The sequence below is a fragment of the Mizuhopecten yessoensis genome, unplaced genomic scaffold (assembly GCF_002113885.1).
Source record: "Mizuhopecten yessoensis strain PY_sf001 unplaced genomic scaffold, ASM211388v2 scaffold716347, whole genome shotgun sequence".
In the NCBI taxonomy this organism is placed as follows: domain Eukaryota; kingdom Metazoa; phylum Mollusca; class Bivalvia; order Pectinida; family Pectinidae; genus Mizuhopecten; species Mizuhopecten yessoensis.
Genome location: NW_018480071.1, coordinates 119,101 through 146,074, shown reverse-complemented (window position 1 = coordinate 146,074; position 26,974 = coordinate 119,101). Strand labels below are relative to the sequence as shown.

The 26,974-nt window shown below is 35.6% G+C and overlaps 1 protein-coding gene across 1 annotated transcript; it reads left to right on the top strand.

Annotated features, from left to right (window-relative positions):
• Positions 1–456: 456 nt before the first annotated feature.
• On the top strand, positions 457–6,679 carry LOC110443479 (pathogenesis-related protein 5-like). The gene is made up of 4 exons (XM_021487705.1): positions 457–518; positions 2,336–2,471; positions 4,935–5,290; positions 6,410–6,679. The coding sequence occupies exons 2-4, from the start codon at positions 2,336–2,338 to the stop codon at positions 6,641–6,643; spliced, it is 726 nt and encodes a 241-aa protein (XP_021343380.1). The 5' UTR covers positions 457–518; the 3' UTR covers positions 6,644–6,679.
• Positions 6,680–26,974: the final 20,295 nt, after the last annotated feature.

Below are 26,974 nucleotides of genomic sequence, written 5' to 3'. Positions count from 1 at the left end.
CCAGTTATTTTTGTTCATTTTTACATTGCCATCTATTGTCATTTTTTCTCATTGATATGTTCTATTTATTTTATTTAAAACCCTTTATCGAAAGCGACATATTCTCACCGCGTTTTAGTTTGTGTTCCTGTTGTTTACTACTGTGTTAATATTATCTCATTTGTTTTGTAATTTTCCGATGACGACCATCTTCTGTTGTCATGGAGATGCGATGTGAATATGAATTTTGTTGTTTGTTCGTTTGCTTGGTTTTGACGATCAAATTAATTTCAATATTGCACTCCGACAACAATTCACCAAGAAAAAACCGCCTTTCCTCCTCGAATTGAGGGGTGATGTCGAGAGGGGTGAGGGTGGGACAGTGCTGTGTCAGTACTCCTCCTCTACATTCATATGCTAACGAGTACGAGGTCATGTAGGCGAGTGCTCCTTATCACCGTACCGCGATAAGCCTGTCTTATAAAAGACACGCGTCTCCCTACAACAGTCATTGGCAACTTGGAACTCCTCCAATCACGGTAAGACAATTACAAATCGGTTTCAATGTTAAAACCTTGGCGAGACACATTTTTTTCATATAAAAATAGAAACTTTATTTATTTAACTCTTTCCGTACCGTTGTCGTGTACACACGACAACAATATGTCAGCCTGGTCCCCGTTCTCGTGTACAGACGACAAAATAAAGGGCCGTCTCATCCCCGTTGTCGTGTACTACCGACAAGAGACTTTGATGTAACCTGCCTGATGTTTAGTTGGTTATCGCACGAGACTGTCGCGAAAAAAAAAATTGTCGCTAAAATCAGAACCCATCAGTTTGGAAGAAATTATTTTATTTGTGCAGAGTACACTTTTTTATTATGTGACTTAATGTTTTCGCATTTGCCGCAAGATGTTTGCGTTTGGTGCCTCAAATGTAAACAAGATGGCGGCAACTTAATTCGAAAGAACACTCGTAAATTCATCATCAGATATTTGTTGAGACTTATGGAAGTACATTTGAATATTCTAATATAAGTCATGATGAAATCTTCTTGTATTTAGAAAAAAATTCAACGACTCCACATTCGTAACCATAATCAATCCCCATTTCAAACCTGCACTACAACGCTGTGTTAAATACAAAGAATCGTATCGTTTATTGCCAGACAAATGTCGATTTCTCAGTCATTATCAGCTGCCAGTTAGTCAATATGCTGCGAAAATGAAGGGGTGTTTGTCTATGAACCAGAACATGAAACAACAAAAATATTTGTTCACGGTTACCTGTTTAATTCTTGCGGCAGTTACACTTTGTCTAAAAAGTACATTAATAATCCGCCATTTTGTTTTATGCGCGGGGGCGAGTCTAATAAGTACATCCGGTACGGAATCCGGACCGGAGTTGCGGTACGGAAAGAGCAACAATAATGGAACAAGTTTATCAACTTATACTAGCCATTCGTGTTGGTCCGGTTGTTAGTGCGCGGGGGTTGACACCGAAGTACCCGGAGAAAACTCATATGGTCTGGCAGGTGACTGCATACCTTTACACGTCCGATCGGGGAATCGAAACCCGGCCGCCTTGGTGAAAGGCAAGTGCGCTATCTACTACGCCACCCGACCACCCTATTTTTGCATTATACCACGACTGTTTCCGACGCCGAGGGAAACATTGTCGAGTTGGACAAGGGACTCGATAGGTCCTTAATTCTCATGTTTACATTGTATAAAACGCACATCAAAAAGAACATATTTATCATCGAGAGCTGCCGTATCAACGTGGAGGGTCAGGTCTGTACAAGCCCTGCCCACCTATCATCTGATTGGCTCAGTCATGTCTGTGAGAGAGAAAAAACATTCCATAACTCCATAGGGGCTTAGTCTTCAGAGGACATAAACATCACCATTGATGGAGCCCGTGCACCATAAGAAGAAGAAGAAGGAGAAGAAGAGGTGTTTCAGTTTTTAAATTAACTCACGGCAAATAAAGGACTAGCTCATTCTTGATAGTTAAATCATGGTAAAGGTTGTGTATCATAAACTTAACGAGTTATTTTTGGATAGAGTAAAAATTGTAGATGTATATTAACACAATCAAAATTACTTACGGATTTGTTTCAGACAAACCAACAATCATGACACTCCTTCAACCATACATCTTAACGTCTAATCATTTCTTAAAAGAAAAACTTGAACACTATCTTCGAATATCATTCCCAAAATAATGATGAGTGCAATATTACCAAGTGAGTTACAATATTTTATCTTCCTTTTTAACAAACGTTTTTTTCTTAGTGGATTACGAAATATCTCAAAGGAAACTTTGAAGGTTAACAGTTCCTTTGTATTTCCAGATGCTTGCCTCCCTAACCCTGCTGGTGTCAGCCGCCACAGTCTGTCTCGCTGATCATACCTTTCACGTTGAGAACCACTGTTCCTATACAGTGTGGGCCGCCGCCTACGGAAACAATGGCCAGACACCGCTAGGAGGTATGCAATTTTGTATCAACGTGTGGCTACACCATGCCGTTATATACATATACAGTTATAACTTCTCGGAAGGTGCTAACGGGATCTTTCTAGAATTATAAATGAAAGTTTCCCATAGTTCTGATAATTTTACGGCAACATGATTTCCTCCACAACAAGTCCGTAACGCTATCGTTGTTCCATCTTTATCAATAGTAATTTAAGTTTTGCCATTTACCAAATGCTGGATATATTCAGGTTAATTTATATCTTATACCCTAAAAAACAAGAAGTGATGTCGTCGCATACGGAATGTTTGGCGCCTAATTTCTGATTGGTTGAAGTTGCTGCACAATATAATGGTTTGTGCAAATTTATTTTGTTTTTATAAGAAATTCATAATATTCATCGGTAATGAACTGAAAAAATAGTATCTCTTTTAGAAATAAACGAAATAGGGGCCATAATGTAAATGACGTATTACTTATATAGAGGATTTCACGTGAATGTCACAGGAAAAAAACTGTTTTCAACTCTTTGATACAGTCGAAAAAATGATAGATTTATGAAATATCCCTCTTAAGGTATGTACACAAATGACAAAAGCGATGAATATCTATCTTTACCTTAAGGCCTGTAAATAGGTGTACATAGTTACATGGTGTGACTCGAAAACTACATGCTCTATATACATATATCGGACAATGGAGAATATATATGCCAGGCCGTAAACATACAAAGGAACATTTTTCTCAACTATACAAGAGGGATCTTCAGGGATCTTGGCGTCACCATCAAAGTACAAGTATCTTTATCAGACTTACAAAAGAGGATCTTTTGCCTTCTTCGTTCTATTTTTTCCTTATAGGTCCAATGTTGAAAACCCTAAACGGGGATTTTAAACATTGATTCAAACCTTGAAATGTCATACGCTATTTTTCCACTGTGACAAATGATATTACTGCATAACTATATGCAAAATACTAAGCATTTGTATTTTTTACAAAACTGGAAACGGTATCAATCACTATATGACCGACAAATTATCAGGACTACATGTATTTGTAACCAGTTAACAAAGGGGAACATACACATAATGGAACTATTGACATTGAAGGAGACTGTCTGGTTGTCATCCTGTTTTCTGATCAGTTCCAAAAATCGATATGCAGAAGAGGGGACCTTTGGAAACTTGCATGTATAATTTTAGAAAGATCCCATTAGCACTTTGTGAGAAGTAGTGCTAACAATCCTTGTCTCTCAAAATCCAAGATAGCTGCCTATTGGCCGCCTTGGCTTTCTGATCAGACCAAAAAATGCCCTATGCCTAGCTCGGGACTAATGAAATTTTCAAGTGAACCTTGGGAAGGATCTCTCCAGTACTTTCTGAGATATAGAGCTATCATTACATTATTAGGAACTAAACATTTCTTTCTTCTTCTAACTACCTTGCGTGGCAAATATCTCACTTTTAGCTTTCATGTTGAGCGCTTGCCCAGGTGAGGAAGGCAATGTTTTCTGTCCCCAGGCCGGGAAATACTAAATTCCTTAAGAATGGTAGTTGTTATTCCATGCTTAACGTTCAGCATTAAGGGTAATGGAAACAACTGGTTCACTTTTTGTCCGTATAATGTGACCGGGCAGAATGCTGTACTGGGTGCCTTCGGCGTGGTATTTCAGTGAGATAGCACTATAAAGTCGGCTTCAGATCCGCGCTATCACAAGGGGCTATTACACCAAAATACCCTGTCTCCGACACACATACCCAGAAGCAGGCAATCACAACACACATGTAGGCACATCCTTAGATGACCTTAGCTGTTGATAGGACGTTAAACAAAAATACAACTAAACTAAATACAGAGCTAACAAACTTCAACTCTCAAAATACAAGATGGCTGTCCGTCATCTCTGCCGTTCATCTTTGTTTTCTGATCAGACCCAGAATTCGATATGCAGGGCTTGGGAACCATGGGAAACTTTCAATTGAAATTTGAGAAAAAATCCTTCATGTCATGTTTGAGAAATATGGCTAGTAAATTTAAACTCTCAAAAATAAAGATGGCTACCTTTCGGCCATTTAGGTTTTTCCATCACTCCCAAACTTTGATATACATATTTAGGGATAATTGGGAACATTCCTGTGAGATTTGAGAAAGATGTGAAATTTTAGAAATATACCTGGCTCTTTTTTAGAAATATTGCTAACAGTAATTGTTAGGGTAAGACGTAATGAGGACGGACGGACACCAGACCACGGACGCGGAGTACGAAGGGTGATTTGAATAAAAAAAAATTCGATAATCTATCTGTCGATTGTGGGCTAAAAAAAGAGAAGGTATACCGAAAACGTTCGTCAGGTAAGCTAGCAAATGGGGAAGGGATACCTTTAAATGTGGTCATATGGCTAGCTACAGATTGAGAAAGGGGGAAAAACGTCTTTTATGTTGCTGATAATAATTATACCTGATTGCATTTATGAAGGCGGATGGGAGATGAGAGCTGGCGCCCGTAGGTCGTTTACCGTGGTGGATCATTGGAATGGTCGTATTTGGGGGAGAACCCATTGTACGGGAAGTGGACAATGTCAGACTGGCGATTGCGGAGGCATACAGTGTAACGGACGGACAGGCAGACCCCCAGCAACGCTCGCCGAGTTCACCCTGGATGGATGGGGAGGAGAGGACTTTTACGATTTGAGTTTAGTGGATGGGTTCAACATTATGATGACTATCCAACCAGTAGCTGGCTCCTACGACACTAATCACCACGGACAGTACTATTGTGCCAGGGCGGGATGCTACACCGACTTAAACCAGCAATGTCCTGGAGAGCAAAGAGTATGGCGTTTTTAAATAATAGATTTTCACTAACTATTATTGACATGTATTTATTATATAGTAATGCATTACAAACAGATATAGATAATATAAAGAGAACGATATCAAACAAGAAAACTGTTCTTGGAAACAGATTGATCAAAGAATCATTTATATAAATTTTCTTTTCAAATACAATGTGAAAGTAAAATAAACAAAAAATCGATGAAAAAGATGAAAATGCAGTAAACAAAATTACCTACATGTGTTGTTAACCTGATGTCGTGGAGAGGTTTGCGGTTAAGATAGGTATTCGTGTGGAGGACATAGCTTAGGAATTTATTATTTCATAGACTATAAAAAATAAGTAAAACAACTATGTAAGTAATTATACCTGGAGTAAACATACGTGAATATTTATACCGGGGATAAACATACGTAATTATTTATACCTGGAGTAAACATACGTAATTATTTATACCTGGAGTAAACATACGTAAATATTTATAGCTGGAGTAAACATACGTAAGTTTTAATACCTTGAGTAAACATTCACAACTGCAATATCCGGGTACACTTCTGTACTAAAAAGGCAGAATCTTTGTGAAGTAAATCAGTTAATTTCGGGATAATGGAAGCACAATAAGAGTATATGGAAATATAGCCCTCCTTGAATAAAAAGTTTTTACTGATTGTCCGATCCTGTTCTGTATTTGTACCGTGAAGTTATAAACAATAAATGAAGACATATATTCAATTATAAATTTATAAAAATGTAATTGAACACATATTTACACATTTTGTATATATGAGATTTCGGTAAACATGGAACTACATCTAAATACAACGGGTCAGCCTTTGCTTCTCCATTCCGTCTTTGCGTATTGCAGAGTTATATTCTCTTGTGAGCAGGTATTGAGTGTTACGTCATTTGTTTGTGAGAGTAACGTCATCAATTTTTGAGAAAACGACGTATTTTTCTCACACAAACAAATGACGTAACACTCAATACCTGTTCACAAGAGAAGATAACTCTGCAATACGCAAAGACGGAATATAGCTTCAGCAATCACGGGGCGTTTGTTCCCTTTTATATCATTGTGTAAATGGTATTGTTTTAAACTTCTTTTTTCTTTCAAGCAAATCTATGGAGGCCAAGTGATTGCATGCAAGAGCGCATGTGAAGCTACTGGACGGGACGACTACTGCTGTCGTAACGCACACAACACGCCACAAACGTGCCCATCATTCCCCGGCGCCGATTTCTTCAAAAGCAGGTGTCCTGAAGCATATAGTTATGCATACGATGACCACAAAAGTACATTTACATGTAGAGGCAATCCAAAGACCGCTTATACGGTCAGGTTCTGTTAAATGTCTGGTAATTAAACATATGTTTTAACATTGGAAGATTTGGTGTTCACTTATGTATAAGTTGTTCACAATTGTGCTACTTTCTCAAGATCAGTGATATAACCAATTAACTTGATTCCATTGTGCATTGACGCAGTTCACACTGGAAGTCATATGATTGAACGTCAACGCGTCTGTGGGGACATGCCTGTAACTTTGTCAACATTATGACGTATTAGGTTACTTATTCTTTTTTATATCGTGCATTTCTTTCCCAAGACGGGTAACCTGTTTATCATTATAACGTTCATGTATCAAGTATCTGGTAACTGATACCTTTTTTTAAATTGTATATTTATATCCCTAGTATTAAGTATAAAATCACATCGAGCGGGTTCAGTTACCTTTGAAACAACTTCTGGAAAATCAACAGTCCCACTAATGGGAAACAAGTCTTCAAACCTTTAGGATGCGGGCGAAGTAAATTGCTGGGTATACAACTAACTTGATTTAATTCCAATGTCACTCGTTCTGTGCGGATTCAATAGTTTGACCTAGTTTAAATATGATAGTATGTATGTTGAGCAACGTATTAAATACCAGGAGCAACTAATGGGCTTATAAACACTGCTTTACTTGTTATAATGGGTCCTACATGCAGCTTACTGTAATTACTTTGGAACACTTTAGACCAGGATATTAATTACTATTATTATTTTACACATTTATATAGCGCCGTATATAATTTGTAAAATTACTTTAAAGCGCTTTACAACATATGGATAATAGCATTAGTTATAATTGTTAAACAAAAAAGGCTAACAATCACCATCTTACATAAAGCAAGAAAATGATAACCTGAATGTGCACATAAACGAATAAATAAAGGATGGTATGTACACGACATTTGTACAAAGAACCTAAAATGCAGACGTGAAGAGGGGAGTTTTTATGTCGTTCTTGAATTTGGGCAGGGCGTTTCACTTCCTAATAGAGGATGTTAAGCTTTTCCACAACTTGGCTGAAATTCGTTTGAGCTCTATTACCACTAATGAGTAATAAGTGTACGAGAAGGCCATATGCTGCAGAAATAAGGATAATCTGATCGTCATTTTGTATCAACGAACGAAGTTTTGAATTAGTGCTTCTGAACTTATTAATTCTGGTGATTTTTGTTATTATTAAATTAAAAAATGATAAATAAATAATCTTCATTTAACGTCGTGTACATTGTCAACGACAAAGTGAACACCGTAGAGTATGTTTTACGACGCCGCGAAGGGAACAAATGCTGTTTCTCTAGTGAAGGATGTCAGACATCACTCTCTTTTTTCCGCCACCGCTGGGGATCGAACCGAAAATCATGGGAGAGCGAGTGGTCTGAAGCTCAAACCCAGATAAGTAGAAGGCCTCAAACAGCACGATAACTGCCTGGGAATACCATGACATATACTTCCTATATACGTCGATTAGGTTCGGAACAGTGCTGGTTTTACTTACATCTATCACAGCAGAGTGAAAGGTCCGGAGAAGCGTCACGCATGTATTTTTAAAAAGTCATCAACCAGAAGTACGAAAACATCGACAAAGAAGGAAAAACATACAAAACATCCACTAAAGTCAGGTTGGCAGAGCATTTCATCAAAATGGTTAACATTTCATGCATCCCATGTTGGACCCTTCATGACGTCACTCATTAAATGGGATTATATGTAGGTCCCTTATTATCGACGAAAAATATAGGTGTACATGATCCAGTATAATGACGACATTAGATGACCATAGCTGTTAATAGGACGTTAAACAAAACAAAACCAATCTAGTATAATGATGCCCCTCGGTGACATATCTGTATAATTTTGTTTGCCTATGGACATTGAGATAACTCAAATGAATTGTTTTCTGTCTCTGTTTACTACAAATTACCAGAGGACTATTATCCTGTTATAAAGTCTTCTTTGTTTTATATCCATATGGAATATCTCGCTTCGTGGTCCAACAGAAAGAACAAACCTGCTTCCGCCAGCTCTACAGACCTGGCAAGCTACCCATCACAAGCTTACAAAACGTTTTTCTGAGGTTTGTCAAATTTAATTTACAAGGCTCCACAATCGTGATGCATCGTTCAGAACTATGTACTGAATGTATAGTTACAAAACTGAGTGAAGACACAAAGAAAAAAGAACTAGGGAAAACCAATAGTCGTTGGTAATCTGTATTTTATACAGGCATGTCTGGTAATTTTCTGTACAGTAAACAGGTAAATTTGACGAGTAAATATATACATATCCAGATGTAGGATCATTTTGTTAAATAGTTTTTTGATTTAGTTAACATTCTGAGTGTCATCTATCATTTGATGCAAGGTCTTTGACAAAACAACGATTTTCTTATATTTTAGTTTAGATTTAGCTGGATACTGGATTACATCGGCTTTCTTTCTCGAGTGGAGTATTATTACCGACAATTACCACTTTCGTTTGGCATCTTTATTGTCCAGTTGTGAAATTCACAAGAAAGTGACAAATAGGCCCTGTGAGATAACAAAGTCCACATATTGCTTTCTATTGTTGTAAAATAAAAAACAAATTCAAGCAAATTTAACGGTTATATAGAATGGAATAGAACGCTTTAACGCCCACTGGAAATATTATAATATAACTTTCTAAGGCTCAATTATTTATGGGCATTAGTAAAAAAACTATGGAAATACCGTAATGGTGATGTGAAAATAGATGCGTTTCAGAAAGGTGTTTGTTTATTCAACCATTAAAATGCGCATTATCAATATTCTGTAAATGTTTTTCATTGTTTTTTTAGAATTGAAAAATATATCACACGGAACATGAACACAATCAACATTAGCTATCTCATTAAGTATTCATAGCTCATAATCGTCATTGAATCGCAACCAGGGGGATGCATTTAGCTAATTGTTGTTAGGGGTATTCCCAGGTCGTGCATTGCAAACGCCGTGGAATGAGTGAGTTAAGAATGGAAATGTCACAACAATGATGTGCGAAGGTTAACTTATATTTGCTCCAAGCAAAGCATTGCTGGGCGTGTGATATAGAGATACCCTAATCAGTGTTAGGGGAATGGGAAAGTGTATTAAATGTTGTATAATTTGTGAGGTGAGAATGAAGATGGAAGAACGTGAATTAAATGTTGTGTAAGTAGTGAGGTGTGAATGAAGATTGAAGGGCGTGTGTTATTGTTTTGTAATCAGTCAGGGTGAGAATAAAGATGGAAGGGCGCAGATTAAACGTTTTGAAATCAGTGAGGCGTGAATGATGATGGAAGAATATGTATTAAATATAATGTAATCAATGAGGTGTGAATGGAGATGTAAGTCGTTGTATTAAATGTTGTGTAATCAGTGAGGTGTGAATTATGATGGAAGGCGTTGTATTAAATTTTGTAAAACCAGTGAGGTGTGAATGAAGATGGAAGGCGTTGTATCAAATGTTGTGTAATCAGTGAGGTGTGAATGATGATGGAAGGGGTTGTATCAAATGTTGGGTAATTAGAGGGGTGTGAATGATGATGGAAGGCGTTGTATTAAAATTTGTAAAACCAGTGAGGTGTGAATGAAGATGGAAGGCATTGTAATAAATGTTGTAAATTCAGTGAGGTGTCAATAAAGATGGAAGACGTTGTATTAAATGTTGTAAAATCAGTGAGATGTGAATGAAGATGGAAGGTGTTGTATTAAATGTTGTTTAATCAGTGAGGTGTGGATGATGATGGAAGGCGTTGTATTAAATGTTGTGTAATCAGTGAAGTGTGAATGAAGATGGAAGAACATGTATTAAATATCATGTAATCAGTGAGGGGTGAATGAAGATGGAAGGCGTTGTATTAAATGTTGTAAAATCAGTGAGGTGTGAATGAAGAAGGAAGGCGTTGTAATAAATGTTGTCTTATCAGTGAAGTGTGAATGAAGATGGAAGGCTTTGTATTAAATGTTGTGTAATCAGTGAGGTGTGGATGATGATGGAAGGCGCTGTATTAAATGTTGTTATCAGTGAAGTGTGAATGAAGATAAAAGGCTTTGTATTAAATGTTGTGTAATCAGTGAGGTGTGAATGATGAAGGAAGGCGCTGTATTAAATGTTGTTATCAGTGAGGTGTGAATGAAGATGGAAGACGTTATATTAAATGTTGTGTTATCAGTGAGGTGTGGATGATGATGGAAGGCGCTGTATTAAATGTTGTGTTATCAGTGAGGTTTGAATGAATATGGAAGGCACTGCATTAAATGTTGTGTAATCGGTGAAGTGTGAATGAAGATGGAAGAACATGTATTAAATATCATGCAATCAGGGAGGTGTGAATGGAGATGTAAGGCGTTGTATTAAATGTTGTGTAATCAGTGAGGTGTGAATGATGAAGGAAGGCGCTGTATTAAATGTTGTTATCAGTGAGGTGTGAATTAAGATGGAAGGCGTTGTATTAAATGTTGTAAAATCAGTGAGGTGTGAATTAAGATGGAAGGCGTTGTGTTAAATGTTGTGTAATCAATGAAGTGTGAACGAAGATGGAAGGCGTTGTATTAAATGTTGTTTAATCAGTGAGGCGTGAATGATGATGGAAGGCGTTGAAAAAGAACATATGGTACCAATGTTTATCTAACGTTGTCTCCTCTTGGAGAGTTAAATCGCCAAAGCAGTTTTCTGTACAATACAATGCAAATAGAAATGAAAACGTTTTGAACTTCATTTTTTAATAATTCTTCATTGTTATATTTATATTTATATAATGGATATTGCTTTCCTCTAAATACAAACTGATATTTACACGTCAACAATCATCATATAAGGCGACAGGAAAACATTTAACAGTAAAACTTGTATTAACAATGTGAGCCAATAACAACGGTATACCAGACACAGTATTATTCAACGGTAAGAAGCGAATGATCAATTATATACGTCCTAATTACATGTTACATATGTACAATTTTATCATATATTGCATATGTACAATTTTATCATATATATTAAATATGTACCATTTCATCATACAAATAAGCATGTGCTGATGTAATGTTTCCTCATTACAGTAACTGTTCCATCAACCATGTTAATACATATACTTTCTACAGGTTAAGATCACATTGGCCCCTAATATCATGCTAACAACTCAGATTCTTTGTTCAAGCCCAATTTTTTGTTCCTGTGATTGAAATATTGAAATTAACATTCTGTCAGTTATTCGGACATACATTGTAGGTATAAGAGACAAATGCCAATAACCATTTTCAAGTACTACACTTGACTATCTGACCATGTCCGTTTCAACTGAGTTTCAAGAACATTGGTTCGCAAGTCAATAACAAGTCTGAAAATGGCTTCATGAAAAAGGACTCTTGACTCTAAAGGTTTTTTACGCGAGCTTCAATTTTCTCGTGGATTTTTAACCAGAAATTAGAAAAGTATTTTACGCGATATCATGATTTCGCAAACTAGACATTTAAAGAAACTTAAGCTTTGTAGTGTTTTCGCACAGAGACGGGGCATTCGCCATATAAAGTGTCATAGACAAATGAATGGGCTTTAACAAAGCATATTGAACAACAAATCATCAACAAAACTATAAGGTATGATAATATATATTATCAAATATCATTACTCGCTATGTTTACAACGTCACAACCACGTGCCCGCTATTTGATGACTACAATGCGGTAAAAAAAGTTAATTATCGCGGTTGAATTTTACGCTCACATATTATTCTCCAGATCGTAATTTCGCAATAGTGTAATTGATCCGCAAAATCGCGAAAATATTAATTTTGCGGAAATATCCTGCTAACGGTAATAAGAATTATATTAGAGACTGACCTTATATCATCATTTACTAAATAGGTCCATCTTCAAGTAATTGCTAAATCAAAATATATAATACATTGACGAAACATATCTTGCTTAGAATCATTAATCCTTTTTAAAAACGTTTCTTAAATCTGCAAATCATATCATGCTGTTTTAGGTCTGAGAAAACACAAAAAATGCAACAAAGTGTTATCAGCAAACTGAAATCAGTTATATTTTTAACCATTGTATGTCAGACACACACAAGATAAAATGAGAAAGAAAAGGTGTGGTTCGCAATCTCTCTTACACAGTCGTGTGCAGTTATATGAACAAAATATACATGGATTAAACACAAGTAACCCTTATCACATGAAATCGTGAATGTTGTTTGTTTAATTTTTCACGGCAAATGTATAAAACAATTAGAAATATCGGGAAAACAATTAATTTAAAACTGAAAGGCAAACGATATTTTTATTCATACTGTTACCTCGAATCAGACAGATGTGTCTATTGGCGTCAAATGATGTCAAACTATCATGTATATATTATTCTTATTCCAATGACATAATAAAAAAGATGATGCGCATATATATTACATCGGAGTATTTACAACTTAGCTCGGTGGTCATACGGATGTATTTTTTCTCATAATAATAGCAAGTAATAACAGTATACATGATAGATCATGTACATTGTATATTTGCTGTTCTATATGGCTGAAAACATACCAACAAGGATGCGAGATAAAGTAAGTTCGTTTTGAGGTCATCGTGAGCTGTCTTTGTACAACAATAAAGCTAGCAGAGAGAATATGTTCGTATTGTTAACACATGTCTTCCAATTTTGCTTTACAAAGCTTAATGCGTTTGATGTATCAAACTATATTTCTTCTGTATCACTTGTGCCAACTTAGCTGGAAAAATTGTTGAATGCAGTCTACCCATACAAAAAGAATAAAATATTTACTCTGTTATACACATATTTTTTTTATCGATAGAGCCCAATTAATTATTCAGCCGAGCATCAACAAACCTAGGCCAGCGACTCTGGTGAAAAAATATTAATTTGAATATTTAAGTAAAAACCGATGTCAACCGGAACACGTAAGACATAACGGTATCCGCATTAGGTGTGCAATACTATGAGTTCAGTACCTTTCTATGACGCTTTGATAAGAAGTTTAAAATTTAAAGTCACCAAAGAGGTACACTGTAATGACCAGTCACCTAATTCACTTATCACTTTTACGTGTTATCAAGCATAATCTATCAATATAAGGAAAAGTATGGCGACGTAGCACAATTACACATCAATGGTCATTAACATATGAAGTTATTTATGATGACTTCGAGCCGTACTGATAATATTGTTTATAAAAAACTTTACAATTCAAGTGCATGGCGTATTAATCTAGAACTATGCTTCCTTCTCAAACACATCACACACAAACAGCTTGAGACATGAATCATATTCCTTTTTTAGGGGGGGGGAAAGAAAACGTTACTTCAATCAATTTTCTAAAACCAGAAGCTAACACGAAGTGTTGCGAAGCAAGGTAAATACGCATCAAAGATTTTTATAATTATTTACAAATGAATAACTTGAGCATCCAATATGTCACCGAGGACCCTAATATGGTTTCTTTAAAAAATTAAAAGGTAGCAGAAATGAAGCTGGTGATAAAGGCTTTGGTTAATGTTCAATAAAACATGTTGATATATCAGCCAAATAGAAGGGCAGATTTATTACTGCTTTTTTTTTGTTCCCAGCGGAGTTCACACAAACAGTTTCAATATATTTAAAATATCATTTTTACCGAAAACGTACACAACATGAAGAAAATGTTAATCTTGGTTTTCCAACATAAATTCTTAATGTTCATAAGGAATAAAGGATATTGTCATTGTCAAATTATATTAATTTAAGCCGAACCTTATCATCTGATCATATCTGTAGCAATGTTCCTATGTATTGTTCGGGAATTATTTCGACTATGTATATGTCATTTTATTATCGAACCTTCAAACCTTATGCGACATTGACAGTTAACTCTAAATAATTCGTTGGTGATAAACCTGTCAGTCTGTAACACTTCTTGTCTCGACTTCATGTCTTGTCTCATTCTAAAAATTGGATATGCAAAAGATTGACGGACTGGTGAGATCTCTTCTTCAACCACAGTTGTGAGTTTGGAACAAGCAAATGATCAGATTTATAAATTGACCCCAACGAGACCTAGATGAAGTCAAAAATGCGCCACTCCATAGATAGCAAATGTAATTTTATGGTTTTATTACTACTTCTGTGATCAAATAGAGAATTTTTTACCCTGTATGAGAAGCAAAATTGTCGTTAATTGCTTAAACACAACAGTAAACATATAAATTGTCCGGCGCCATAATTCAAGAAAGTATCATTCCCTTGAACAGTAGTTCTCTCTGTCGACCATTCCTTCATACCGTCAGAGTTTTCTGCACGCATGATGTTATCTTACCGCTGACTCCCACTCATAGTAGGTGTTTTTTAAACTGTCAGTTTTTGACATTCACTGTTTAAACGATATGATTATGTTCATGAAAATCAGTATGACACGTGTAGTTTTGGTTTTGTTTAATATTGTTTGACGTCCTATCAACAGCTATGTTCATTTAAGGACGGTCTTCCCTATGTGCAAGATGCATGCGTGTAGTGTATGCGTGTGTGTTTTAGGAGGTTGCGATATGTTCGTGTTCGTCTCCTTGTTATAGCGCGGAACTGATGCCGACTTTATAGTGAAACATTTTGCCGAAGACACCAAGCAGGACACCCCAACCGGTCACACTATACTGACAACGGGCGAACCAGTCGTCCCACTCCTAAGTTTCTGAGCGTTAGGCAGGAGTAGAAACTACCATTTTTACAGACTCTGGTATGTCTCGGCCAGGGGACAGAACCCAAAGCCTTCCTCACACGGGCAAACGCTCAACTAAAGCCAAAAGTGAGGCATTGTCAAGGGAGACATTAGGAAGAAGAAAATTGTTCATAAAGAAGAGTAAAGATAAGATCCCAAATTTAGTCGCCTCTTACGATCATGCAAAGGGGGCAGCAAGTACAATTATTACGCCCTACCTGCAGGTACATGACATGTGTGTGTTTGACTGTTAAACAAGAATACTATGTTTTTTTTAAAGTCTTGCTGTTGAGCCATGTTCTCAGCTCGCCGTATCACAGATCGTGTTAAAGACAGGTTAGTAATTGTGAAAATAAAGCAAACGGGTAACATCCTGTTGTCCGTTCTATTTCGTACGTCTCACTTTCATTGTAGTCTCCTTGAAGTACACGTACGTGTCATTATATCCCATATACATTTTCATAAAGTTGAATGACTTGAGAAACATTCCAAAAGTGTAGCATTTGTTCCACCACCAGGCGCCGCGTGTTGATGCACAATTAGTAGCAGAAATATCATTATCATGTTGTGGAGTAGAGAAATACATATTATTGTGATCGTAGAAACCTCCATTACGAATATTCGAATATTCCGGCGTAATTTCATAAACGCTTGACATGGATATCTTGAATAGTGTATGGTTGTCAGCAACACTGAAATTATGGTATCTTGCATAAAATGGTTGGTTCGCAGAAGTCGTGAAATCAAAATAAATATCACTGTCTGCGACAGTTAGTGCGTGGAGGTAATCTAAACCAAGCCAGAAATCGCCATTCAGTGAGCCGAAAAATTGACGGTAGGCGTCCCATTCCAACATAAAATCAACGTTTCCAATAAAGCGTCTCTCAAATACCGTCCATCCACCATTTTCCATGTCACAAAGGGTGTTAACAGAGTTAATCCCGTCAGGTGTAATTTCATATACACCGTTTGATTGAACTCCGGAGTTGAAAAGACTTTTGCAATCTGTAAGTATATTCAAAGTCAAATCAATTAGTTTAGAAAATATATGTTCATTGGAGCATTTCGTTCCCTTTCTCTCTTTTTTATGAAATTTAAGTAGTTATTAAACACATCTGGAGTAAATTTTCATATTATTTCGTATGTCGTTTATGAATGGACGCAGGTTTCATAAAACAATATATGAAATGGTAAGAAATGGGAACTTTGTATTTTATAAATAAACTGATTTTTTTCAAACCCAGTGGCAGTCTAACTCACCTGTTATAAATAACACTCTTTGTCACCTTAAAATTGACTAAGGTCAGATATATTTAAATATACCAAATAAAACTACTGACTCAGTATCATAACATATGGCACTTGATCCTTCAAAAGAACCAGTTAAAACATTTAACCTCTGTGACTTTAAAAAGCCCATCAACGGCATTCAGTTGAACTAAATTGGTAGCCGTCCATCCAAGCAATATCATCATCCTGTGAATTTGTTTTATTGAGCAGAGGACATTTAAACGTTTTGAAACATTTGACCTCTGTGACTCTGTCAAGGTTATCCATTTGAACAAACCATGTTGCCTTTCATAAAACATTTGTTTTTTTAAACAGAGGCCATTTAAAGATTTAATCTCATTATAACATGGTGTGTTTGAATCTTAATGAAATGTTTTAAGGTGTTAAGTAGTGTAGACAGACGTATAGACCAGGTGGGAGAGATTGGTAAAAACAACGGATGATTGGTTTTTATTTGGTTTTAACATCATAGGCTAAGGTTATTCAAGTACGTGTCTCGATTTGTGTAATATATATGTGTGTGTAATGTGATACATGAGGTTGGCGTAAATACCTCTTGGCTAAAGTGCTTATCGCAGGCCTACTGCAAGGGTGTTAACCCGGTGGCATTATATTGACAACGGTTGCAATTACCCTTACTGCTCAACGTGTGGCAGGGAATACCCGAAATACCCTTTCTACTAACTTGGGAAGTCTAAGCCTCGGGAAAGAACACATTACCCTAGTCAACTCTGGCGAAAGTTCACTGCTTAGGTCAAAAGTTAGGGTTCGTAAAACAAGACTTTAGAAAACAAAATTTAAAAAAAATGTTGCAATGGGTGTATCAGATATTTTTTGTCGCTCTTGTGTCCCCTAAAACAGACCACAGAGGCAAAACCTTATTCCTTCAAGGTTTTCCCAATAAGTTGTTTCGTACAACATGCATAAGGTTTCATCAATCATATTATTTCCTCAATTCCTTACCTGAAGGATTGACGTGTCAGATCTGTGTTGTATACTCACCTCTTGTACATGCAGATGTGTCTGGAAGATATGAGAACCCAGCAGGACAAACGCACACATCCGATTTACACTTAGCAGAGACAACAGGCGAACATGTAGTATCCGATGCACAATTACTCCCAGGGGCGAGAACTGTCGAATTAAATAACAAAAACTGTTAAAATACTTGTGTAATTGATGTTGTTGCCATTTGTTTATATGTATTGAAGCTTTATCAAAACCAATGTTGGCAACACATTATGTCAATAAACGATATTATATACCATGTAAAATAGACAGAAACCAATTTGTTTAAGTCCTGTTTAAAACGCGTCATAGATCAATGATAAGTCGTTTGTATGGTATAATATACAAATAAGAAAATCTAGATTTAATTAACTCATATGTGCTGAAAAAACGGAAATGATGACTTTACAAGCGATTAGCTATGTATGCTTTTTGCGTTTTCAATTTTGTTTTTATATATAATTAATACTGAGTCAAAATGCTTACAAGACTCACACAACTCAATCAGCCTATCCGCATGTGATTCATACGATTGTAATACCTACCTAAAATTGGGTTAATACAATGCCTCTGAGTAATCTGAATAGTTAATTGTTGACATATTCAGCATTGACTGAAATCTACAGATATTGAACTTTAGAAAACTTTATAGATTGAGTAGATTTGAAAATATAATGGCGGATTGATATGGGGTCAAATGGGGTCAAATGTCAAGGTGTGTTCTCGTCCCACTTCACCGGTTTGGCTTGTAAACTTCCGGTTGTCAAAAGCAGACGCATGTAGCGCTCTTATATGCCAGCAAACTTACCAAAAAATGCCTTTCGAATCCTTTGTCTGGTATGTATCTGTGAATCTAGACAGATATCACTAGTGTTGAACTTCAAATATTAACGCCATTAGCTCAAAAGCTTGGTAATAAGATATAGTAAAGGATTAAGTTGTGCGAGCCCTTACACGGACATGCCCTCACGCCGTGGTAGAAAACGTTGAATTGAAGATTTTTTTCTGGAAACATATTGTAAAAATCTCTTTTGTTTTTAAATTTTTAAATGCTACAATTTGTTATGAATATATAGCAATTCCGTCTTTCTATATTGCAGAGTTATCTTCTCTTGTGAGCGGGTAATGATTGTTACGTCATTGGTTTGTGTGAGAAAATTACGTCGTTTTCTCAAAAAATGATGACGTTACTCTCTCAAACAAATGACGTAACAATCAATACCTGCTCACGAGTGCAGATAACTCTGCAATACGAAAAGACGGAATAATAATAAGGTAACACACATACACTTATTTAGTGATTGAAATGATAAAAATGCACAGTACAGGTTTGTCCTGATGTGACCACTGATGCTGTTACGGACCAAAAAGATGGAAATCAAAACTACCGTATGGAATGGAATGTAAACATAAGAGAGTATCGGTAAATTTAAATGTAATTAATGATTTAAGTTATTATACTATGAACTGTGCCACTAACCAAAATACATAGTTGTAACTATTAAGGTTACGGTATACAAAAGGATTTAAAGATCGACCAGCAGGTATCGACCTTTTAAAGATAAACGTTAGACAACCACATGCGATAACAACTATAAGTATAAATATGTTTATTACCTAAGCAGCCTTCGATTTGACCTTCACTCTGCCAGGATCCAGCAGTTGAACACGTTACAACTCCACCTACCCAGGCGTAGCCCGTCGGACATGCGTATTGAAGGGTTGATCCAAAACTCCTTGATATCTCCGGAGTTGTTATATACGCATTGTAATATTCGGCGGGTTCTGGACACTCTGTCAATTGATAGTTAGGTTTTATTTAGTTAGTTAATTAGTTGTTCTTTAGTTGTTAGTTGCTTAACGGGCCAGCAACAGTTCAGTCATAGCGAGTCTCGCATTAATAAGGGACACTTCGCAAAGTTTGCATACCAAATGGAAGTCGATTGAGTAACAAAACCTGCATACCTAAGCGCACAATGGAAATGTCCGATATCATTATAACAATTCCAATTTTATGGTATACAACATTTTCAAGTATTTTTTAAATCAGTCATAACATTAATTCCGAATCTATCTAAAATCAGCACTTTTGATAAACATGTGAGACACAGTCATATGTTCGTCTTATGAAAGGCAAATTGGGTGATCCTCTCAAGGAAGCAATTACGCAAAAGTGTGAAATGTCTGTCCTTTGCGAAGTCGTGAGAGGACAACCCTCTCTCCAAGGTCTTCTCTGTCAAATGGATTAAAGATTGGAATGCAAAGACAATATCGTATTTCTTTACTTACATACCCGGAAGGAATTACATTTGGTACATTTTAACAGCGATAGGCATATTGACATTTGGAAGTGCTTTATTGTTTAAATCAATATTAAAGTAAACTGATTTATTTAAATTATTATCAAATGTTCCGGTTACACTAAACAGATATGCAGTGCACAATACACACCAAAACCATTGTAAAGTGGTCGTTTTAGTATGTCGTTATTATAATGTGGAACGGTTATACTGATGTAGATTTCTTTTCAATTTTCTCGAAACTGACGGCCAGTTTTTGAAAAGAATATCTGTCGCGGTGTAAATAGATATTAGTAGTACTTCATTCAATTAAATAACTAATCTTGAATTTTCTTTACAATTGAAACACTATTTATCAACAATATCAAAATTACATAAAAAATCTCGAAGCTTTTGTTAAACAATATGTATCAGTTATAATATATAAAGTGTTAGTGTTGATTACAACAATGTTTTATGGCATTACTTTGACAGACTTACCGATCGCAGCACAGGTTGTCTTCCCGCTATTCAGCACAATACATTTCGAATTAGATGGACACGCAATGTTTTCACATGGACCTGCGATCGCCTGAAACAAAGTTCATTATTTATAAAAGATATGAAATATAAAACATTTGTCTGAGACATGAACTATCAGATTAAACACACAGAATAAACCACTATAGACTTTAGACGCCGATTTCCGCTCAACACCAATCACAACTTCTATCAGAAAAAAACATCAATTTTAAATGACACTATCCATGAAAACACAATTTCAGGATAATACTATCTTGATAAAAAAAACACTAAAATACACTTTAACAGTTCAAAAAAATACCACGTCCCCGTCTGTTCCAACGAATTATACATATCCGTTAAAACGTAAACAAGTTAGGTAATTAGATGGTTCAGATAAACTCTGCCATCCCGTTAAAACGTAACCAAGTGAGGTAATTAGATGGTTAAGATAAACTCTGCCATCCCGTTAAAATTAACCAAGTGAAGTAATTATATGGTTAAGATAAACTCTGCCATCCCGTTAAAACGTAAACAAGTCAGGTAATTAGATGGTTAAGATAAACTCTACCATCCCGTTAAAACGTAAACAAGTGAGGTAATTAGATGGTTAAAATAAACTCTGCCATCCCGTTAAAACGTAACCAAGTGAGGTAATTAGATGGTTAAGATAGACTCTGCCATCCCGTTAAAACATAAACAAGTGAGGTAATTAGATGGTTAAGATAGAGCTCAACGTTTTTTTAAACAAGACTTTCTAAAGAACAACACATACTTTAGATAACATCCCGAAACAAATACATCAAGATATGCCGTACAGTCTCCTTAAAACATACCGTACATTTAAAACGTTACAAACTAACAGCGGCAACTCCAAACGATAATTTAACAGATAGGAACATATGTTTATAGACAATAAGATAATTTAACAGTAAAGCTCATCATCAGCTTAAGACCGTTACTTCACGATCAAAACACAACTGATTACTAATTTGATTAAATCGAGTTAAAATCATAAAATGTATAGTCATAACAAAAGAACAAATTTAAATTGAGACATTTACAACCTACTTTAATAATAGAATTGTACTTTTTATACTTTTCAACACTATAATAAAAACAGCAATATATACAGATGGCATCATGTGTTAAAAAACAAAACATTATCACCAGCTAATATAACACACTATAGGATCTTCCTACAGTTCTATGCTGGTAAAACTTCAGATCCGAACGAAATCATCCTTTTAAACTTTTGGATTTATCTAATCTATCATCATATAAACAGTCAATCTAGCGTCATATTAACAGCCAATATTTTGGAAAGGGGCACCTCAATATGTATAAATCATGCGTAAATGTATGTGTGTCTGCTGGAGGAGTTTTGTTTGTGTTTTTGCCTCCTTTAAACATGTCGACACTAATGCCAACTTTTAAGTGTTATTTCACAGAAATATCCTGCCAAAACGAAAAGCACAGTATTCAACCCGGTCACATATACAATCACATCATTGAAGTCACAAAAAGACGATTTTATATTTGCCCGGGAAAGTACCGTTTTTGGTGCGTTAAGATGAGTTTTGATATAAAATTTGTCAATTAATTTAAGTTCTTTTACTTGAATATCAGCAATGACATATACAAGATCGTGTAGAAGGAGATCTATTTATCTCAGATCCCAGATTAGAGCACTCTAAAACACTTCAGCAGGGTCAATATTTTTTTCTCAGCATGACAAAATTTCTGTCTCCCCAATATACACTTTCCTCATGCCTTGTCCCTATTCCTGGACAACAAGGCACAGTCAAAGCTTACTATTTGATCTACGTCACGAATACGCTGGCAATGAAACCTAATTAATTGATTTCCTATTAATTAAACAGATGGTGTTATGAAGATTGATATATGTACAAATAAATTCATCACGTGATCACTATACCCGGTCACGTTTCCGCATGTTCACCCACACCACGAATGGGTGTTAAACATTATATATTGACTTTAATACAATCCGTACTGTAATCGGTAAATAAACTTTATAGTCGATAAACACAAATATCGATCCTTAATTCAAGTTAAATGTTCATCGTACGATAAAAATATATGAGGAGTAGGCTCTCGTGCTGTACTTTGTATTGGTTCCAAAACTTCGGTGTTCCGTACATAATGTATGCTGTTTTACTTAGTTTTGTATGCTGATACGGCTTTCAAATCATTAAAAACGATTTGTTCACCTCCATTGTAGGTGCAAATATTCCTGTTGGTTGGTAAAAGTAATATGTTTCTCTATCATCAAACATTAAAAGATCACAGAAAACTAATATTGATTATCACACAATGTCAAACCTTGCAATACATATGCAAGAACACACACTTGTGTTTTTCTAACGAATTAGGTAGCATTCATCGAATGCTTTCTGATTCGTAAGAAAAACACAAGTGTGTGGTCTTGCTTTTATCACATACCTTCCGTATTTGATAGAGATCGATACAAAGATTCTATAAACTTTGATATTGTTTGCAAATACTGGGAACTTTTCAGTTTGCCATGACAAGGGGATTCCTATAAAAAGTAGTTCCGGCTAGAAGGTAAATACAACCATCCGTATTGCACATGTGCAATACAGAAAGTTGTATTTCATGGTTTGAAAATTGCTTGTATTACTATAACAAGATTCAACAGGTATGTGATAATAATGATTTAACAATCTAACATCAACATATCAATGAAAAATGTATATAAATGTTTTCTTAATCACATCTTGTTTTTAATACGATGTACACAATAAGTTCAACATCACAATTTCATTCGGGATTAATCATACTTTAATTGATCAAACAATGTCATTACACTCGTTTAAACCGAAATGATTTAACATCATTCCATTGATGACAATACTTATATTATGTTATTAAATAAGTGTGATGCATTTGGTAATATTACTTGTATCATCTTTGAGCTCCACTTTCGTCATTTTGTGTTGACGTTATTCCAAGTCTTGTGTTTTCTTCTTATTGAATATATATTAGATTATTTTGTCATGTCCCTTCATCTATATTGTTACTATTTAAATCAAGCGTGCCTTGCCTCTAAACGATATTCTTGTTTCAGCGTTTCACGCGTTGTTTACTTCGCTTGAATCTGATTGCATTAATTAATTAATTGGTGTTTATGTAAATGTTTTTCATTTGCATTTGACAGTGGCGTGCCAATTCATTAATGCACTTAATGATTTAAATGAGACAATGGGCTATTTTTGTGCGCTAGAATAAACACATTGACGGTCTATATGCAGGGTTATACATTATTTTCGTGAAGATTATTTTGTTTTGTAATTGGTAATGATAGTTATTTTTTACGTACTAAAAACAGTACAGATGCATTCTTTCACTATCATTCCAATAACGATATTGATTTGGATACGGTTTGATACAGGTAACGTTATATAAGAGTCCCTTCAGCGTTAACCAATATTTGTTTATAAAATGTTATGTTAATTTACTATCGTCCCGGTTCAGACAGTGTGATGAAGGATGTTTGATTACTTTTGTATTCTGCTGTGGTAGTCAGCTTCGTATCGGCATATTCGACAAACATATGCATTTAAGCGTTCGTATGATTGTGACACTTTGCATATTCTGAATATGAAATTTGGACAGTAGAAGTGTCATTTCAATAAGATTGGTTTTTTCAAGTCTGAAATTTTCCAACTTATATTTTTTACGACAAGGTGGAAGCAGAGCCGCGCTACCCATAATTAAAGTTTAGAACAAATCTATATCAGCTACAGTTCTTTTGATTAGAGTTACAGTACACATAGACCTCTGTTATGCTAGTTTGCTTTTACAATACATTTTTCTAGTACAGCAGGTCCTCTATTTCCAAAAATCTGCAGGTACTTCAAGTAACTGAGCTATTTTAAAAACTATCGAAAATGACGATGCTCAGAAAAAGGTGTACGCAATGAGTTTTAAATAATTATGTGCATACACGATGACAAAACAGATTCCAAGTGTTGCAGGTCAATTTTTGTCCCTACTATGTCCCCTTCGTAGACGACACTAAAGGAAGTCCACGATTCCGTTATCGCGATACAGCAGGTCTATTCTTGATTTAACCACCCCCGATTATGCAGGGCCTCCAAAATTAGTCACCCCTTACGATCATGCCATGGAATACAGCAGGCTTATTCTTTCATCGAACATACATGAGTATTTAAACATGATTTTATAGATGAGCAATTTAAACGTGTCATTACCATTCTTTACATTCAGTACTCTGCCATTAACTGAAAATAGCAGTTCAGTCAAAGTCCTTCTCATTTCAAACAGTTATTTTCGTATGTGCCTTTGCGGCACATGATTTATGGATAGCACACTCTTGACAATAATATATATATAGCGTGTTTGAATAAGACAGATACAATGCACAGGTGTTCTAATTAACAAATCATTATCAGGCTTAGCAGGCAAACATTCTCTTCCATATACATTCTCGTCATGCCTTTGCCCTATTTATTAATTTAGTGAAACCCAAAGCTAGTCTGTGATCTACGTCACTAAAAGACCGACAATGAAAAGCAATTTATTGAAGAACTATTAATTAAACTGTTTGAATTATGAAGATTGATAAATGTACGAATAGATTCATCACATGACCAAAATATTTGGTCACGTCTCCGCACGTTCTTAGGTGTTATTCATTATATATCGATGATGTGACAATATGTAAGGTTATCGGTAAATAAACCATGTATTTGATTAACAAAGAGAATCGGTCCTTCATGTGTCGTTTGATAACAATATTGATATTATAATACAAACCACCATACATAATAAGCAATAAATTGTAAAGGGTCTGTTTCCAGTAATGTTAATTCTCCATAGGAGCCTGCCCCCGTATAATTTCTTATCTAGCTCAACTACTGTTTTTTTCTTTTCCGAAGAATAATTTTACACCTTTCCGACACCCAGATTTCATAATTTCAGTGAAAATGTATTTTTATAAAGTTGTCAATTTCAGCATCAAAGACATAAGTTCGTAAATAAAAGAAGGTTATCTCGAAATTGTAATTCGCAACATAGTATAAATTTCTTTTGATAAATATTTCCAAAACATCGTGTTTATTCATAAAACATAAAAAAAAATATTTTCGGATGAAAATGCACTTGCAGAGACACAATTATGAAGAAAAATGCCATAAAATTGCAATTTTCTCCCGTTATATAGTTTTGGATGCAAATTTCCATCAGAAAATCGGATAGAGCTTTACTTGTTTCATATGTGTACCAAAAATCAGCTAATTCCATGTGGTGGAACGTTCTCATATCGCCGCCTGAATGTGGTTGTAAATTGAAAGAAAAGGGGAAATGAGTAACAACCTTGTCTGAAACCCTATTATATAGCTTATTATATACAAACTTTTATATTGAATATCAGAGCGGATATTTTCATGACAGTTTTATGATGTGTAACGACTAAATAAACAGTATCGATATAAAGATTTACACTGAGGACACCCTGATACATGAATACTGTTCTATCTCAAGTTGTCCTCTTCTGAATTTTCTGATCGTGTGGCCTTGTACATTTATCCGTATCTTCTTGTCTTTGTCTATACGTTTACGGAATCATTGACTCGACGCTAGCTATTCTTGTCTCACTTTCCTTGTTTTATTGTCCCATCTCCAAAGCGTTGTGGCTCTGTCAGGGTTGGGACCCTGACTTGTCTCACTTTCTTTGTGCCTGCCGACCACGCCACATCGAATAGATAGATTATCCATATGAAATACTTTATTTTGTTCTAAGTAATCAATCAATTCTGCGCTTCTTGGAGGTATTGAATGTGATTTATTATATTGTCTTGTTATTTTGTGTAATTAGTTGTTCGTTATTTATCACACATTTTCGCATAATTGTACCAAACTACTAAGTATTAGCTGTTTACAGCAATCATCGGTGGCTTGCTATTTTGTTACTTTATCGACGCTTCATAAACCAATCGTTATTGTTTCAAGATGGAGGGTAAATGTGTTGGAGAAGGGTGTCAAGTATACTTCAAGAAACGTAGTGGCAATAAGAACAGAAGTGCACGCAATGTAAATAGTCCACAATATAAATGGCTCCTAGATACGCTGGTGCAACAAGGATTGATGTCAGCAAAGGAACAAGCACTTATTTGCCAGAAGTGCTACATGAAGTATCTTCGGAACAAAAATCAGCCTGAACCTGAACCCGAGCAGAACCAGGAAATAGAGGAAGAAGACGACTCCCCGTCCCATATCCTGCCGTTGCTGACCCTTCATGATCTTTTGAATGGATCATCTTCACACAAAAAATGCTGTCTCTGTCTTGTTACCTTTGCAAGAAATGGAACAAAATCATCAGTCTTACCAAAACGTGCAAGACATCACCTGATCTATTCACACAAACTGTGGTGTCCCACCTCATCCCGCGTCTGCTCCATTCACCTTATTGGTAACGACTTAGATCCGTCTACAGAGGTTGTCCTTGATGGTAGAGGTTCCTTGGAATCTCAGTT

Bases quoted from the DNA above. Each gene is read 5' to 3' on its own strand.
- LOC110443479 (XM_021487705.1), top strand. From the start codon at position 2,336: ATGCTTGCCTCCCTAACCCTGCTGGTGTCAGCCGCCACAGTCTGTCTC. The intron at 2,472-4,934 runs GTATGCAATTTT...GCATTTATGAAG, and splicing joins TGGCCAGACACCGCTAGGAG to GCGGATGGGAGATGAGAGCT. The intron at 5,291-6,409 runs GTATGGCGTTTT...TTTTCTTTCAAG, and splicing joins AATGTCCTGGAGAGCAAAGA to CAAATCTATGGAGGCCAAGT.